The sequence below is a fragment of the Primulina tabacum genome, chromosome 2, assembly GCF_025594145.1.
Source record: "Primulina tabacum isolate GXHZ01 chromosome 2, ASM2559414v2, whole genome shotgun sequence".
Classification (NCBI taxonomy): domain Eukaryota; kingdom Viridiplantae; phylum Streptophyta; class Magnoliopsida; order Lamiales; family Gesneriaceae; genus Primulina; species Primulina tabacum.
The window spans coordinates 47,915,653-47,932,293 of NC_134551.1; the positions used below are offsets into that span (position 1 = coordinate 47,915,653).

The 16,641-nt window shown below is 34.2% G+C and overlaps 1 protein-coding gene across 1 annotated transcript; it reads left to right on the forward strand.

Annotated features, from left to right (window-relative positions):
• Window positions 1–1,290: 1,290 nt before the first annotated feature.
• LOC142533506 (MACPF domain-containing protein NSL1) lies at window positions 1,291–5,437 on the forward strand. Its single transcript, XM_075640314.1, has 7 exons — window positions 1,291–1,773; window positions 2,669–2,907; window positions 3,271–3,475; window positions 3,864–3,947; window positions 4,030–4,213; window positions 4,304–4,470; window positions 4,555–5,437. Exons 1-7 carry the CDS (start codon window positions 1,495–1,497, stop codon window positions 5,242–5,244), a joined length of 1,848 nt encoding a protein of 615 aa, XP_075496429.1. The 5' UTR covers window positions 1,291–1,494; the 3' UTR covers window positions 5,245–5,437.
• The last annotated feature ends 11,204 nt before the right edge of the window (window positions 5,438–16,641 follow it).

Sequence of the window (16,641 nt, forward strand, 5' to 3'; positions counted from 1 at the left end):
CTGTGCATGTTCATGAAAAGTTATTTTAAGTAAAAGTAATTTGCATATGTTGCATGTGGATATATATGTATTACTTGTTATCATGGTTAAGGGTTGCTGAGTCATTAGACTTACTAGGTGTGATCGATGCAGGTGATCATGAATATGATGGAGGCCTTGATGGTTGAACTAGCTGGACTAAAGGTGCACACAACCCGAGGACTGTCGCTAGTTTTCTGCACTTATGTTTATGACTTATGCTAATGATTTAAGTTACTTTAAAGATTTTATTTCTTATGATTCTTTGGAGGGGTTTTTAAGAGGATGTTAGAGTTAAGGTTATTTTCGAAATATTGTTAGTTTAGGTTGATTGGTGTTTTACGATTTATGTTTTGAATTACATTCTTTTGGATTTTCAAATAATATTTGGTTGATTTATTTTTAAATGGTGCAAAAGTATTTTAAAATATATTTATGTATATGTGTATGGATTCGGCCGAATAGAGGGATTAGGAAAAAAATAACATTCCTAGTACATTTTAAAGAAAAACGAGTAGTGGACGCTTCAGTATTGCTGGTATTGGTTCACTTATCGTATATATTTATGTGAGTATCGATGAGGTGACACTAACCTATTAAATATACAATTTTTCTATAAAATAGTTATTCTGCACATGCGGTACGTATGTGTACATTCTTTTTTATTATTACCGAGTGACTAAAGTGAAATTTGACAAATTATCGAAAAACTAAAGTGCTATTTGAATGGTTGAAATTAAAAAAAGAAAAAAAAATGTTTGTTGAAATAAAAAAATTAAAAACAAAAGCGTAAAATTGATATCACATAAGGCAAAATTGAAAGAAAAATTTGGTGTCCATTTTTGTCTCTATTAGGCCCAACTTTTATATATAACTAGCGACCGAGACACACACGTTGCGTATGACATAATATTAGATATTTGAAATATTGTTTAATCAATTTATAGAATTAATATTGTACATTTATAATTTGATATGAATATTATAATTAGTGTGTTCGTATATATTATTGTGTATAACAAAAATCTATTATTAAACTTAATTTCAATAAAAATGTAATAATATTATGCTAGGAAAAAAAAAAGTTTTTTGATGTTAAAAAAGAGGATAAAATGAGAAGAAATTTTGATCTCTTCTTCGTCAGATAGTTTTTCTAACAATCTCAATTTTTATAATATAAATTAAATTAAATATAGATATAAATATGTAAATGTCACTTCATAAACTGGTATATCGCGATTATTTATCATTGTAACCCTGGCTTTGTTGAATTGGCAAAATCACCCTTCGTGGTTCGTCCCTTTGATGAGCAAGCAAAGCAAGCCATTTACTTGTTGACTACTCAACGGTGCTTGGCTCCTAGTTTTTTTTTTTAATATTAATCTCGGCATTGGATAATGCACTCTGCGTGAACGATATTTTCCCTTGGAAAAAACCCACCAAGAATCTGAATGATCTTGATATCGGGACGACTCCATGGCGTATAATTTCAACACCGGTATTAGGATGGACCCTCAGACGGCGGCGGAGAAGGCAGTCTCGGTCATTGGGTTCGGCTACGATCTCACTTCGGATATTCGGTTATCGGCGTGTAAACCCGGTCCATCATCTTCGGGTCTGATCGAGATGGACCGGGCCCGGAGGAAGGACTTGGAAGTGCCCGGAAACATCGTCGTTCCGAACGTCCCTGCTTCCATCAAGTGCGACAAAGGCGAGCGCACCAGGTTTCACTCCGACGCACTGTCCTTCAATCAGGTTGGCTGATATAATATCCTCGTAGATTTTTTTCCCTGGTTTTATTTACATCACTTGGTGAAATGTTGTATGAGTTTGAAAATTGTAATTTGATGGCATTATGTTTTAATAATACTTGAATTTTGGGGCAGAAGAATATACAATATCGTTAGCAGTTAAGAAGTGAATGCAGGGGTCGACCATGAATTGTCCTTAGATTTTGCTCGTTGTGGTGGGAAATCAAGATGTGTCGATTTATCATGCCAAGATAGACAACTCATGAGTAATGAACAAAGATTGAAAACTATTGCATAATTCATGTTCGCCCTTTGTTTTCTTAGCTTGTTTAAGAGCTTCACAAAATCCATTCGTTCATAAACTTTCACGAGTCAAAATCTAAGGTCTATAGTTCTTTATTCATACAGAGAGTTGATTTGCAGTTTCTGAGATGAAAGTCAACTCTGGCCAACTCTGCGTGAAATTCAAGTGGTTCAACAAAATGCTGATTGATTCCATTTTCAATTAATCTAATCCATGTGATGCACCGTTTTTTTGACTATTTACTTTTTTAGAGCTGACTTTTTTTAGATATATTAGTCATTGTTCAGTATTTGGTCATCAGGAAAGTGTTTCTCAGCATCTGAGTAGAACTATTTCATTAACAGTACAAATTGGCTAGCAGTTGATCCAGCTGAGAGATTGCTTTGTTCTTGATACATGAATCAGAAGTAGGATTTTAACACACAGTTGAATTTATTAACAAAAACCATCTATTTCATCTGCACTTCTTACGCTAATAGGGTGGACATGTTTAGCTCTCGTTGGGGGCTTCCTATAAGCATATAATTTGATAGACCTTCACAACTTTAATCCACAAGTTTCAGGACCTTGATCTATTTTGAACATATCTTTTCAGATGTCAGAGCAATTTAACCAGGAATTATCTTTATCTGGTAAAATACCTTCGGGTATGTTCAACGCAATGTTTGGGTTTAAGGGGTGCTGGCAGAAGGACGCATCAACTTCAAAAATTCTCGCTTTTGATGGTTGGCTGATTAGCCTTTACACAGTTGAGTTCGCGAAAACTCATATAATACTCTCTGATCAAGTGAAAAAGGAAGTGCCCTCTACATGGGATCCTGCTGCTCTTACTGAGTAAGTTCCGTAGCTCGAAGCTCATTCCATTTTATGTGGTAAAATCCTGATAAAGAAAATCCCTTTCTGGGTAAATTAATCCAGTCTGCCTGTGATCTTCAGGTCGGTTTACAGTATGTGACAAATTTTCTTAATATAAACTACAAAAATTTCTTGGTTGCATCCTATTACAGTGACAGATGTCTGTCAAGTTTCACACAGTGAATTCTATGTAAACATGGATGGATATAAGGCTGTTAAGGGATTTGATGAACACTGAAAATTATGTGTTTTTGTATACTAGTAACTGTTTATTCTCTTAAAGCATTTAAACAACTTGATTTAAATGTGTAATAGCTTTGTATGGACCATATGATTTGGCAGGTTTATTGATAAATATGGGACTCATGTTATTGTTGGGGTTAAAATGGGCGGTAAAGACGTAATTCATATCAAGCAGCTTCAAAATTCAAACCTTCAAACAACTGAAGTGCAAACATTGTTGAAGCAGTTAGCCGATGAAAGATTTTCTGAAGATGAAAGTATAAACACAACGCAGAACAGTGATATTTCATTAGGAAAGCCAAAGGTAATAGCAAGATCAGAATCAACACTTCATTACCACAGTTCGGTCCTGTTTTCGATGGCCTTACAGAAGTTTGAATCAATTTCACGAACAAATAGTACTGGTAGAATACAATAATGCATATGGTATTTAAAAATATATTTTCTCTGTTTCTAAATATTTTTCCATAAAAAGACTCAAGGCATGGTTAAAAAAGATCAAATTCTATGTTGAGTATAAGATACGTGTTAAATGGGATCCTTGAGAACATTCTGGAATATTCGTGACAGGATCTCTCTCTTGTCTACAAATTGTGCTGGTGGTTTAGGCTTATATAAAGAAATATGAGACTTGAAAAACAATGATTCCACTTGTTACTGATTTATTCTCCTTTAAAATATCTATGTCACAGTTTGAACAATCTGGGATCTGGGATCTTCAGCTACCATTTCCAAATACATTGAGACCGCCTGTTGTTTCTCATTCAAAAAATGATGTAAGTCCTGTATCAGCTCCTTATTCTTACATCAAAATTTTCTTTCTTGCTATGAATTATCCAATTTTTTTAATCGACGCAGGATCTGTTGAGTGTTAATATCAGAAGGGGAGGTTTAGATCGTGGCCAAAGTCACAGCGAGTGGCTCTCAACCGTATCACAATCTCCTGATGTCATAGCGATGTCCTTTGTGCCTATCGCATCTCTTTTAAGTGGTATTCCAGGCAGTGGATTTTTAAGTCACGCGATTAATCTATATCTACGTTGTGAGTATTCTCTCACCAATATATGATACGTTTTTACTCCGAGAGTTTCTCTTTCAAAAGTTGGCATCTGATGAGCTTATTTTTGTGCAGATAAACCACCATTAGAGGAACTTACTCAATTTCTTGAATACCAGTTGCCTAGGCAATGGGCTCCAGTGTACAATGATCTTCCTCTCGGACCTCGGCGCAGGAGAAAATCGTCCCCGTCTCTTCAATTTACATTATTGGGTCCTAGGCTATATGTGAATACTGTAAAGGTGAATATGCTCATTTCCGATTTTTTTTATTTGACTAGCTGTTCATATTTCCATCCAACTTTTCCTCACTAAAAACATATGCAGGTTGATACTGTCAATCGGCCAGTGACTGGAATTCGCTTGTATTTGGAAGGAAGGAGGAGCGATTACCTTGCTATCCATCTGCAGCATTTATCATCTCTTCCTCAGTCTCTACACCTTTCACATGATCATAGCTATAAACCAGTCGATGACTCCATGCACCGAGCATACTACGAACCTGTCAAATGGAGCATCTTCTCACACATATGCACAGCTCCAGCTGAGCATCATGGAGCACTCATAGATGACTCGGCCTCAATCGTGACAAAGGCCTGGTTTGAGGTCAAGAGTATCGGCATGAAAAAAGTTCTTTTCCTAAGGCTTGAATTCTCAATGGTGGCATCGGCTAAAATCCGTAGATCAGAATGGGATGGACCCACTAGTTCGTCCAAGAAATCAGGATTGATCTCAATGCTGATGAGCACACCATTTAGTACTACTCTAAAGCCACCTGAGAAGCCAACAAAGGTGGATTTAAATTCGGCCATTTATCCAGGAGGCCCGCCTTCACCTGCACGAGCACCCAAAATGTCACATTTTGTCGACACAAAAGAAATGGTGAGAGGCCCGGAAGATCTACCTGGGTATTGGGTTGTCACCGGCGCAAAGCTATGTGTAGAGGGAGGGATGGTAAGAATCAAGGTGAAATATTCACTGCTTACTATGATGTCAGACGACTCTTTGTTGATGTAACGCAAACGAGGAGTATATCGAAACTAAGCTGCTGGTGCATATTTTTGTACATGGTATGCATGCATACTGTTATTAGAATAAATATTATGGAAAATAGAGAACTATATTGAATGCCAAATTTGTTTTTGTGCGATGTGTTAAATTGTAAATTTGTATTTCAATGCAATGTTTACTACGATCTTTGTTTATACAATTAACATGTTATTACAGTCCTTATGATTACTGACCTTGCGCATGGTAAATGTAATTTTTCAAATACCAAGTTCAGTTAGTTAATATTTTTCTAAAAACAAATGAATTAGGAAAGAATTTATTAACATCTTCCTTGGATTTCGCCAAGGTTCAAACTATGGTTAAATCATTCACTTTTAAAAAATTGAACATCAAAATTTGAAGCTTGGGGCTTTGGCGCCGGTCAATTATTTTTCCTCGATTTCGTGCCAACCTATGATATCAACCGATCAACCCCATCATTTTTTTGTTTCTTCATACGTGCGTCGGGAGAGGGAAGTCAGAGGATTTTGGTTCCACGACAGATCTCGTTCAATCCAACGTTGAAATTCAGATCGGGGGATATATATTCGTGATCCCGAGCAACAGAATTACATTTTGAGGTAAGTATTTTATTAAGATATTGAATTTTCTCCCTAGACATTGTTATTTCCTACTTTTGAAGATTTTTGGTATAATTATAGCTGTTGTATTTATTATTGGCATTGGACTGTGATGTAATTTATGACCACTGTGTTCATGAATACAATTTTTGATACATCCTGATGATTCTTACACATAACTTTGATTTTGGATATTATTGAGCGTCATGTCGACACCGATATTGATGATGAGACGAGATGTGATTATATCATGTGCGGCTTTGGATTTATGTTGATGATTGGATATGTCCATTCATGTCTTGATGTGAGTGTTTAATCCTCTTGGTGGATTTTTGTTTATTTATGTGGGTGCTATAGATACAATAGGTTTCGGAATTGGGAGGAACATCAGTGGTAGCAGGGGAAGTAAATTAGACGAACATAGGGTAATAGTAGGTATAGTATGGACGCATATTTAGTGTCTTTGTAAAGCAGTTCTATTTTATTTACAGCAAACTGCCCTCGCCTAGATTGGCCCAAAATAAAATTAAATAAACTAAAAGGAAAATTTTAAATCAACTTCATATGTGATTAATTGTGAATTAATTAGCGAGTTTGCCTTATACTGTCACAATGAAAATAAAAATGTGGAATATAAAGTTGAGTTGTTTAGAGATACTTTTTTAATTATAAAATAATAAAAGAAATTCACAAACCTACCAAAAGTTAGTTTCTTAGTGTTTAATTTTAATTCACATGTTAGCGGGTCGTAGAATACTTGATGTATGTGCTTTATAGAAAAAAATAAATAAGCGAGTAGGTTTTGTTTTGTTTTTGTTTTTTTGAAATAATATCTTCAATTTTTTGAATTGATGTAGTAGAAAAATATATATAATTGAAAGATAAATGTGGAATACGAAGTTGAGAGTTAAAAATTATTTTAAAATTATATAAAAAAAGGATCAATAAACCAAAAATTAGTTACTTTATATTTAATTTTAATTGATTAATTATATATCTTATACTATTTAATAAAGGATGAGCATTCCATAGAAACGGATCTGGTATGTTGTGTTAAGATCATTCTAATTGTGGTGATGTGTTAATTAAAAGAAAACCAGAACCTAAGGAAAAATAAGAAGTTAAGAGAAAACCAGAACATTTGGAAAATCAGTATACTCACTGAGAAGATACTGATATAGGCATTCATTATCAGACATTAAGTAAAACTAGATTACAACACTTCATAACCAGAAGCAGTAGGCTTAGTGTCAGTAATAATATGTCAGAATAACATCAAATCATTTATTCTTTAATAAGAGTAGTGTTATATGTTTTATATGTATTTTTTATCAGATTATGTATGTATTTAATATGCACGTTCTGTATAAAAGTACACTTTATTTAATGACATAAAATGAACCGTACAAGATTATTTATTATCTCTTTAACAAAGTATCTTGATTACAAATATTCTTTACGAGGAAAAAAAATTGTCGTTCTTTATTGAACGTTACAGATCAACTATATAAAAGTCTCTCAATGATTCACAAAGATCCCTCCAACTTTGGAACTCTGAATTTATTGCGAACAATCATAAAAAGACTCAAGCTTTTCAAAGTTTCAAAAAATCGTCACACACTTTAAAAATATATCAGATCCAAAAGATCATCTCATGTGATATTCACCCGTATTCATTGTTTTATCTACTATAAAGTGTGAAATATTTGTAATATGTGGAAAGAGTCTTTCCCTGAACTAAATCGATCAAACTTCAAAAAACAAGTTATGTGTTTAACTGACCTACTGCATTTAGTTTCACTAAAGTGTTGTAGATTGTTTCCGCACTTATCAAAGTACTCTGCTGCATTTTCCAGTAACAAGACTAACTTGTGACTTCTTAAAACATTTCGGCAGCACACTTTTCATAAGCAAACTTATTTGAAATTTGAAGTATTTATTCAACTCCTTTCTAAACATTTCATCAATCCTAACAAGTAGTATCGGAGATGGTTTATCTTGTTCTGAAATATCTACTACATATATCCATGACATCCTTTAGCAAGATTACTATGTTCTCAAAAGAAGACTTCGATGACTGAAAAATCAGAATGAAAGCTCATCTCGCATAACAAGAAGATGACACGTGGTATGTCATTATTGACGGTCCCATTAAAATCATTAAAGCAAATCCAGCAATGGTTGTAACAGAAGGTGTTCCACAAATGCTGGAAAAACACATAAGCGGGTGGACCATCGAAGATAAAAAGAAAACTAGTTTGGATAATGTAGCCAATGATATTTTGTACAACACTCTTGACAAGGACACCTTTAGAAAAATCAAGATGTGTTTTCTGCAAAAGAAATCCGAGAAAAATTAATCCAGATATGTGAAAGAAATTATCATATAAAGGAGAATAAACTTTATGTAGCAATCCAGAAGTTTAAGAATATTAAAATGAAGATTTGAGAATCTCTAAATGATTTTGATGAAAGATTCAACAGGATTATCAAATGAATGGTTATTTACCACATATAATTAGGAGTGTAAATAAATTGAGTTGGTTCGCAAGCTTTTTGAGACAATCTGCAAAAAAAAATTATTTGTATTCGAGCTTATTGAATTCGAGGCGAACTCGAACATGTTCGAAATTTTTTCGATAGAAACTCTAGCTTAAATTATTTTGTTTGATAGTTCGCGATCAACTCACCAACCGAATTCGAGTTTTAAAAATTTCAGCATATTAGACTCAATTCAATTCGTTTACGACCTTTTACACAATGTGTGTGCGTTATCCACTTGTGTGTATGTGTCTTATCTTACTAAAAATAATAATTTTTTAATGTGTGTGAGTAAGGGCATCTGCAATGAGGTGTTAAATGGGCATTACACCCTCTCCATTATAATGTCCACTCACATGAGAGATGAACGCCTCTCTCTCTCTTATTTTTTTTATTTTGTTTTAATTTTTTTTAGGTTTTTTTTGGATTTTTTATTTTTTTAAAACCTTTTAAATTAATATTTTTTTTGGATTTTTTATTTTATGTTTTTTTTAACGTTTTAATTATATTGTAATTTTAAATAAATCGTATTCATATCTTGTTTAAATAATTCTTATATCGTGGTATTTTTTTCGAACATCTACTTTATTTAATAAAAATATTTAAATAACAATAATATTATTTTTTAAAATTATTTTATTAAAAAGTAAGATTATTTTTAAAAATTAGAATATTAATGATTTAAATATTGTAAAACATATTTATTTAATATTAATTTTTTTAAATGATTGTCCACTAATATTAAATTTTTTTAAATGATTGAGTGGATAGTGAAACCCATAAATAATGAGTTTTAATATTAAAATGAATATGTGTGGGAACCCGGACGCTAATCATCTTCTTAACCATCTTTGGGATTTAATTATCAATTAAGATAAACATGGTCTAAAAATTTTTCTTTTTAAAATATAAGTGCGGAACGTAATGGAATTTAACTGATATACATCTCAGTATAAAAGTACAATAATGTACAACAATTATTCAAACTAGTCTAAGGTTCAATTACTACTTTTCAAGTATTAAACCAAATCTACAATAAGTCCGGAATCACCACTCTAAACTCGTCTTCTCTCATCATCTTCTTGACCCCGATCTTGACCCACCTGTTGTCATGCACACATACAAACAAGACAACAGCCGGATACTCCGGTGAGAATAAATCCCAGTATAAATAATGTATACATGCAGTTAACTGAATTAACATAAAAGCATGAATTATATCTTATCACATGTAGCATAATCAAACAACATGTATCAATACCAGTCTGTAAATAAAACATGAATCGTAATCTACGAAACATAAATCAATACGGATCTGTAAATTAAATTATAGTCTCAATATCTAAGACTCGACTCATCTCTCATTCTAATCTAGGGATCCCGGTGAATAAGAACGTAACAAGTCTCCCACCTACTACCACCAGTCGCAGTGGCGGTACGTTCTTATTTCTGGACTTTGGTCTAGCTGTATCGAATAATCTACAATAAGAACAATATCTGTATCTTAAGCATATCGATACACCAAACGTCTAGTGCCTTGGCGTATCTACCAAGACTAAGCCTAGTATGACAATGTGCAATGGGTCAGTGATTATACTGTCAAAATCTAACCCATCTGTCAGTGACTCTCACTCAATAGCTCTCTGCTTTCTACTTCTAATTCAATAGAATAACATAATCATTAAAACACAAAGGTATAAAAACAATACCATACAAGTATGTGGTTTAGGGAAACTCGAGTAAAATCTAACTCAAGTCGATCTCCCAATTAACATCGATTTATACCTTTCTCTTCTCGGTCTGATGAAGACGAAGTCTCGTATTCCAATCTGTCCATACCCAGTCTGGCAATGACAATCGCATAAATACAATATCAGTATATAAATTGATTCAAAACATGTTCTGATCAATACTCAAATCAGTATATAATCTGATCCATATCTGAACAAGGTACAATATAATTCATATCAACGATATCACGATACAATCGAAATCATTACTGAGTCTGATCAATCTAAATCAACTGATATTTCGACGGCATAACAATACAGTTTCGATATCCCCGTCAATCTCAACATCACAGATATAATATCAGAATTCATAATTTCAATATCGATACACTTAAAATCAGTAACAACACAACTCTGATATCAAATCTCAATCAAATCCACTCCGAAAATCATAACAATTTCATAAACAGGCTATTCTTTAATCTGACTTCAATTATACAATGTCTACTGTAGCAGAAACACTATATCTGATTCATATTCAATTCTGACAATATCATAATTTCAAATCGTGTCTAAACGTAACAAAACTTACGTCCAGTTGTAGCCTGCGTTGATAGGAACTCGGTGCTGAAGTCGGATTTAAAATCGGACGGGCGGATTTTGCGTAACACTCAAATTCTCACCCGAAAGGAATTGGAGCTTCTTCCCTCGTTTTTCTTCTGACTTCTGAAGAAAATTCGCATGCTTATATATATATATATATATATATATATATATATATATATATCGTGCATGCACGGCAAGTGGCTCACTCCTTCACATAACACGTCTCGCGCATATGCGCGACACAATCCGCGCATATGCGCGAGACCTATGGGTCTCGGCTTTTAACCACTCGCGCATATGCGCGCTTCATCTCGCGCATATGCGCCAAAGTTTCTGGACGGGTCGCGCATATGCGCGCCTTATCTCGCGCATGTGCGCCGATGCTTCTGTAATCTTCGCGCATGTGCGCCGATACCTGTCGCGCATGTGCGCGGGGACTCTTCTTGTACTTCATGTCAAATCTTCTTTCGGTTCTCCCGGTCTAATCCGTTCCGTTTATAATCATCTTAATTAATAAATAAATCATTTCAAATTAATCTCAGATTACAGTAATAAAATCTCGGGCCTTACATTTCTCCCCCTCTTAGATCTGAGTTCGTCCTCGAACTCGTAAGTAATCAATTCAGATCTATCAGAAGAAATGTATAACGAGTTTAAATCAGAAACTCATCTTAATGAATCCATTCTGAAATCTCAATCTTATATTAGATTCTATCTCTCAAAATAGCTCTGACAAAATCAATCTCGCAATACTGGCTATATAACATCCGTATATATCAAACCCCAGCTCATAACAAATCACTACCATCAGCTGTTATCAAATCTGTTTATCCCATTCAAGGATATATTAAATCTTCAGCCTCGAATACCAATCGTCACCATCCGACGTTGGCATATTAAGTCTGTCTGGTATGAGCTATCTTCATTCTTTTCTGAATTAGCTACCTTTTCTTTGTCATATCTCTGACCGTATCAGACCCTATCTCAGGTATCTCTGAGATATTATTCTTATATCAAAGAACTCTGCAGTACTCACTGTACAATGTGTCATCTATAACTATCTCATTATCCATCTGGTAATCTGAATACAATAATTCACACAGCGACCATATGTCATATCAATCAATGCTAGCATCCAGCACTGCAGCTCCCTGGATACATTCCAATATCTGGATAGTACCCTCTGACTATCTGTCAGTCGGTGGATAATATATAAGAAAATTTATGGTATATTTTGCCACAAGTACAAAATCAATCCAAATTCACAATCTGATATAATCTATTTCAACATTCTGGTCAATCTGACCATTTCTTTGACATCGATCTTTGTCCTCTGGTCATGTTTGTACGATATTTTGTACAAACTAATAGATATAGATTGAACAATCTGTCAATCACAATCATATCATATCATAATCTGGAAAGTATTGCAGTGGTCTCATTACAAAATTCATCGAAATATACTCCCTAGGTCTAGTCAGAAATATACAAATTCTGTAATAAATCTTCTGATTTCTATTTTTCTGTCTTCATTTATTGACAATTCAGACATATCAGTACAATTCTGCCAACATTTCAGTATAATTCTATCATAACTGATTTAATCTGTCTATATCAAAACTGTCTGTTCGAATTATCATACACTTTCTGTTACCTGAACGACTACTGAATCCATTTCTGTGCGCTTCTGACCCTATCTGTCATTTCAAATTCGAACTATGCAGCACAAGAAATCAGTTAATAATATAAACTAAAGAAAAATACCTACCTGGTATTCGGTTCTGACTATCGATATCAAATTCTGTTGTACAATTCTGAAACATTAGACATCACAAGATAATCATTCTCATACAGTAAAAAAAATCACATATCTGTCACTCTGATCACGTTCTGAACTGCTGTCATTCTCGAATTCAGCTCTGATTAGGTTTAAATAATCTGTATATAATCTCAACGGTTCACAATGATCTGTATTAAATACTGCTGTAAAAATATAACAATACTCAGGCAGACACAAAATAACAATCGTATAAGATAATCTGCCAACTCAGACCAAAAATAAATTTCTGACAATTCTGACATTTCTGAAATTTCTGATATTTCTGATATTTCTGATCTCTCTGATATCGGTATCATTCTCAGTCACTGATTCTGATCTCAACTGTGTCAAAATCAATCGGTATACTAACTTCAGATATCACATATTCTGAATACAATCTGTTTCAAGCAGAATTCATATCTGAATAATTTCTGTATACAATAATTACAGTTTTCAGAGTATTCAATACAATCTTCAGATATTCGATTCAGTCAATCAGATGCTGCAAGTATATCAAAATATCATAGATACAACCAGCATGAAATCAACAAAATATCTCTAAACATACTGAAACATGCCATAGAGAAACACTAAATCAGATGTAACTCCTGGTCGGTACTCTTCTACTGATCTTTTAATTCTTTCAATTCATTCTGTATCATTCTGTACATTCAATATCCTTCTGTATTGAATTCTAAAACAACAGCAGTACCTGATATCAATTCAATTCTGAAATCTATCTTTCTGATATAAAGCAAATCTGAAATCTTATCTGGAAATTATCAGCCAACTCATACATCACTGGCAATCTGCCAATGCTATGCTCGATTTCAGTACATCTACTGAATACATAAGGATACCATCTGCTCCTTTCTGTATCAATCGAGTCATAGACAATACAGATATCAAAGGAATTCTAAATCTAGAATCCTTACCGTGAAATCTTTACTCATCAGCCATATCTGGTCTGAATTTTATAATCTCCTAAAAGGAATCTATAATAGTTCCGTACTTATTCAGTATATTAATATCAATAATGCGGTCAACTCAGAAAACACAAGTACATCATAATCTAACTCAATCTTATTCTCATCTTACTGTAGTATACGGTATTTCACAGAAATCTCCAGTATCAATCTTTCTTTCCCAAAAATAAGGGAATCAATACTACAGTAAATACAGACCCAACAGGTACAACATATATCAATGCAACTCAGTCAAAGATAATCGTAGAAAATGCATTAGTATATATATCAATACATAAGCCACATAATCGTAAAAGATCAGTACCTGTTACTATATCATCAAGTGTGCCCTGGGTCTGTTCCTCGATCACCACACCCAGATGATCCAGCTCCCTGAAATCTGCGGGAAACTCTCTGTGGACAGACTCTTGCAAAATGTCCAGACTGTCGACAGATGTTGCAACTACCAGTCACTCCCTGGCATTGCTCTGTGGGATGTCTTCCTCCGCACATTCTACAGTAAACTCCAGTATAACTCGGGCTGGAACCACTGGAGCTAGACGAACCACTCAGTCCGTTACCTAACTTCTTAAACTGTTTCTTTCGAGCTTTCAGCAAATCTTGCTTTCCACTCGTACTGCCTTTATCAAATCTAAGAGGGAATTGAATCACCTCTAACCTTTCACGTTGTCGAATCAGACTCACCTCAGCTCTCTTTGCCCTACTCAAAGTATCAGCAAAATGGTAAGGTCGCTGCATATTTATCAATGCAACTATCTCTGAATTCAATCCTTTGATGAGCTGCTCAGCTACAGCTTCATCATTCCCAGCTATCTGAGGAACAAAACGCAGTAAAGTAGAGAATTTAGCAACATATTCTTCAATATTCAGTTGGCCTTGTCTCAAATTCTCAAATTCTGCTCTTTTGTCCTCCCGGTACGAAACTGAGAAAAATCTTCGATAGAATTCAGCTTTGAAAACTTCCCACGTGATCACAGTACCACATTGTTCTAATATTCCTTTGATCGTAATCCACCAACTTCTGGCGGCCTCTCGTAACTGGTTGGGCACCAATTTAATTCTCTGTTCATCTGAATACTTAAGCAAATCAAACAACAGTTCTATGTCATCTAACCAATTCTGACACTCTTCAGACATCTCAGTACCCCTCAAAATCGGCGGTTGAAACAACTGAAATTTCTTCAACTGTATTTCCATCGGAGTTTCTGATATATCTATCTGTTCAACCGAAGTACTGCCCCGTTCTGAAATTCTTCTAGGAGGTATATCTGATTACCAAAACATTAGTACTCAAATACTACAAATCTATTTCAATCTTTCTCTGATCATCTTACTGCTGATCAAGAATCAAATCTGATTCATACTCAATAATACATATTACCAATTCAAATCAGATAATTAGATAACATGTATTTTAAAGCAGTAAAGCATAATGTCATGCTAGCACACACAATGTAAGTCAAAATTAAAATAAATCTCATGCTAGCAATCACATGCAAGGAAAGAAAACTCAATCTACCCCGTTCATTCTCTTCTATCTCAGTCTAAAGGATCTATCGCTCTGATACCACCTGTTGTGGGGACCCGGACGCTAATCATCTTCTTAACCATCTTTGGGATTTAATTATCAATTAAGATAAACATGGTCTAAAAATTTTTCTTTTTAAAATATAAGTGCGGAACGTAATGGAATTTAACTGATATACATCTCAGTATAAAAGTACAATAATGTACAACAATTATTCAAACTAGTCTAAGGTTCAATTACTACTTTTCAAGTATTAAACCAAATCTACAATAAGTCCGGAATCACCACTCTAAACTCGTCTTCTCTCATCATCTTCTTGACCCCGATCTTGACCCACCTGTTGTCATGCACACATACAAACAAGACAACAGCCGGATACTCCGGTGAGAATAAATCCCAGTATAAATAATGTATACATGCAGTTAACTGAATTAACATAAAAGCATGAATTATATCTTATCACATGTAGCATAATCAAACAACATGTATCAATACCAGTCTGTAAATAAAACATGAATCGTAATCTACAAAACATAAATCAATACGGATCTGTAAATTAAATTCTAGTCTCAATATCTAAGACTCGACTCATCTCTCATTCTAATCTAGGGATCCCGGTGAATAAGAACGTAACAAGTCTCCCACCTACTACCACCAGTCGCAGTGGCGGTACGTTCTTATTTCTGGACTTTGGTCTAGCTGTATCGAATAATCTACAATAAGAACAATATCTGTATCTTAAGCATATCGATACACCAAACGTTCAGTGCCTTGGCGTATCTACCAAGACTAAGCCTAGTCTGACAATGTGCAATGGGTCAGTGATTATACTGTCAAAATCTAACCCCTCTATCAGTGACTCTCACTCAATAGCTCTCTGCTTTCTACTTCTAATTCAATAGAATAACATAATCATTAAAACACAAAGGTATAAAAACAATACCATACAAGTATGTGGTTTAGGGAAACTCAAGTAAAATCTAACTCAAGTCGATCTCCCAATTAACATCGATTTATACCTTTCTCTTCTCGGTCTGATGAAGACGAAGTCTCGTATTCCAATCTGTCCATACCCAGTCTGGCAATGACAATCGCATAAATACAATATCAGTATATAAATTGATTCAAAACATGTTCTGATCAATACTCAAATCAGTATATAATCTGATCCATATCTGAACAAGGTACAATCTAATTCATATCAACGATATCACGATACAATCGAAATCATTACTGAGTCTGATCAATCTAAATCAACTGATGTTTCGACGGCATAACAATACAGTTTCGATATCCCCGTCAATCTCAACATCACAGATATAATATCAGAATTCATAATTTCAATATCGATACACTTAAAATCAGTAACAACACAACTCTGATATCAAATCTCAATCAAATCCACTCCGAAAATCATAACAATTTCATAAACAGGCTATTCTTTAATCTGACTTCAATTATAAATGTCTACTGTAGCAGAAACACTATATCTGATTCATATTCAATTCTGACAATATCATAATTTCAAATCGTGTCTAAACGTTACAAAACTTACGTCCAGTTGTAGCCTGCG

Excerpts from the sequence above, each read along its gene's own strand:
- LOC142533506 (XM_075640314.1), top strand. The coding sequence starts at position 1,495 with ATGGCGTATAATTTCAACACCGGTATTAGGATGGACCCTCAGACGGCG. Across the intron at positions 2,908-3,270 it reads GATCCTGCTGCTCTTACTGA|GTTTATTGATAAATATGGGA; the intron begins GTAAGTTCCGTA and ends ATGATTTGGCAG. Across the intron at positions 3,948-4,029 it reads TTTCTCATTCAAAAAATGAT|GATCTGTTGAGTGTTAATAT; the intron begins GTAAGTCCTGTA and ends TAATCGACGCAG.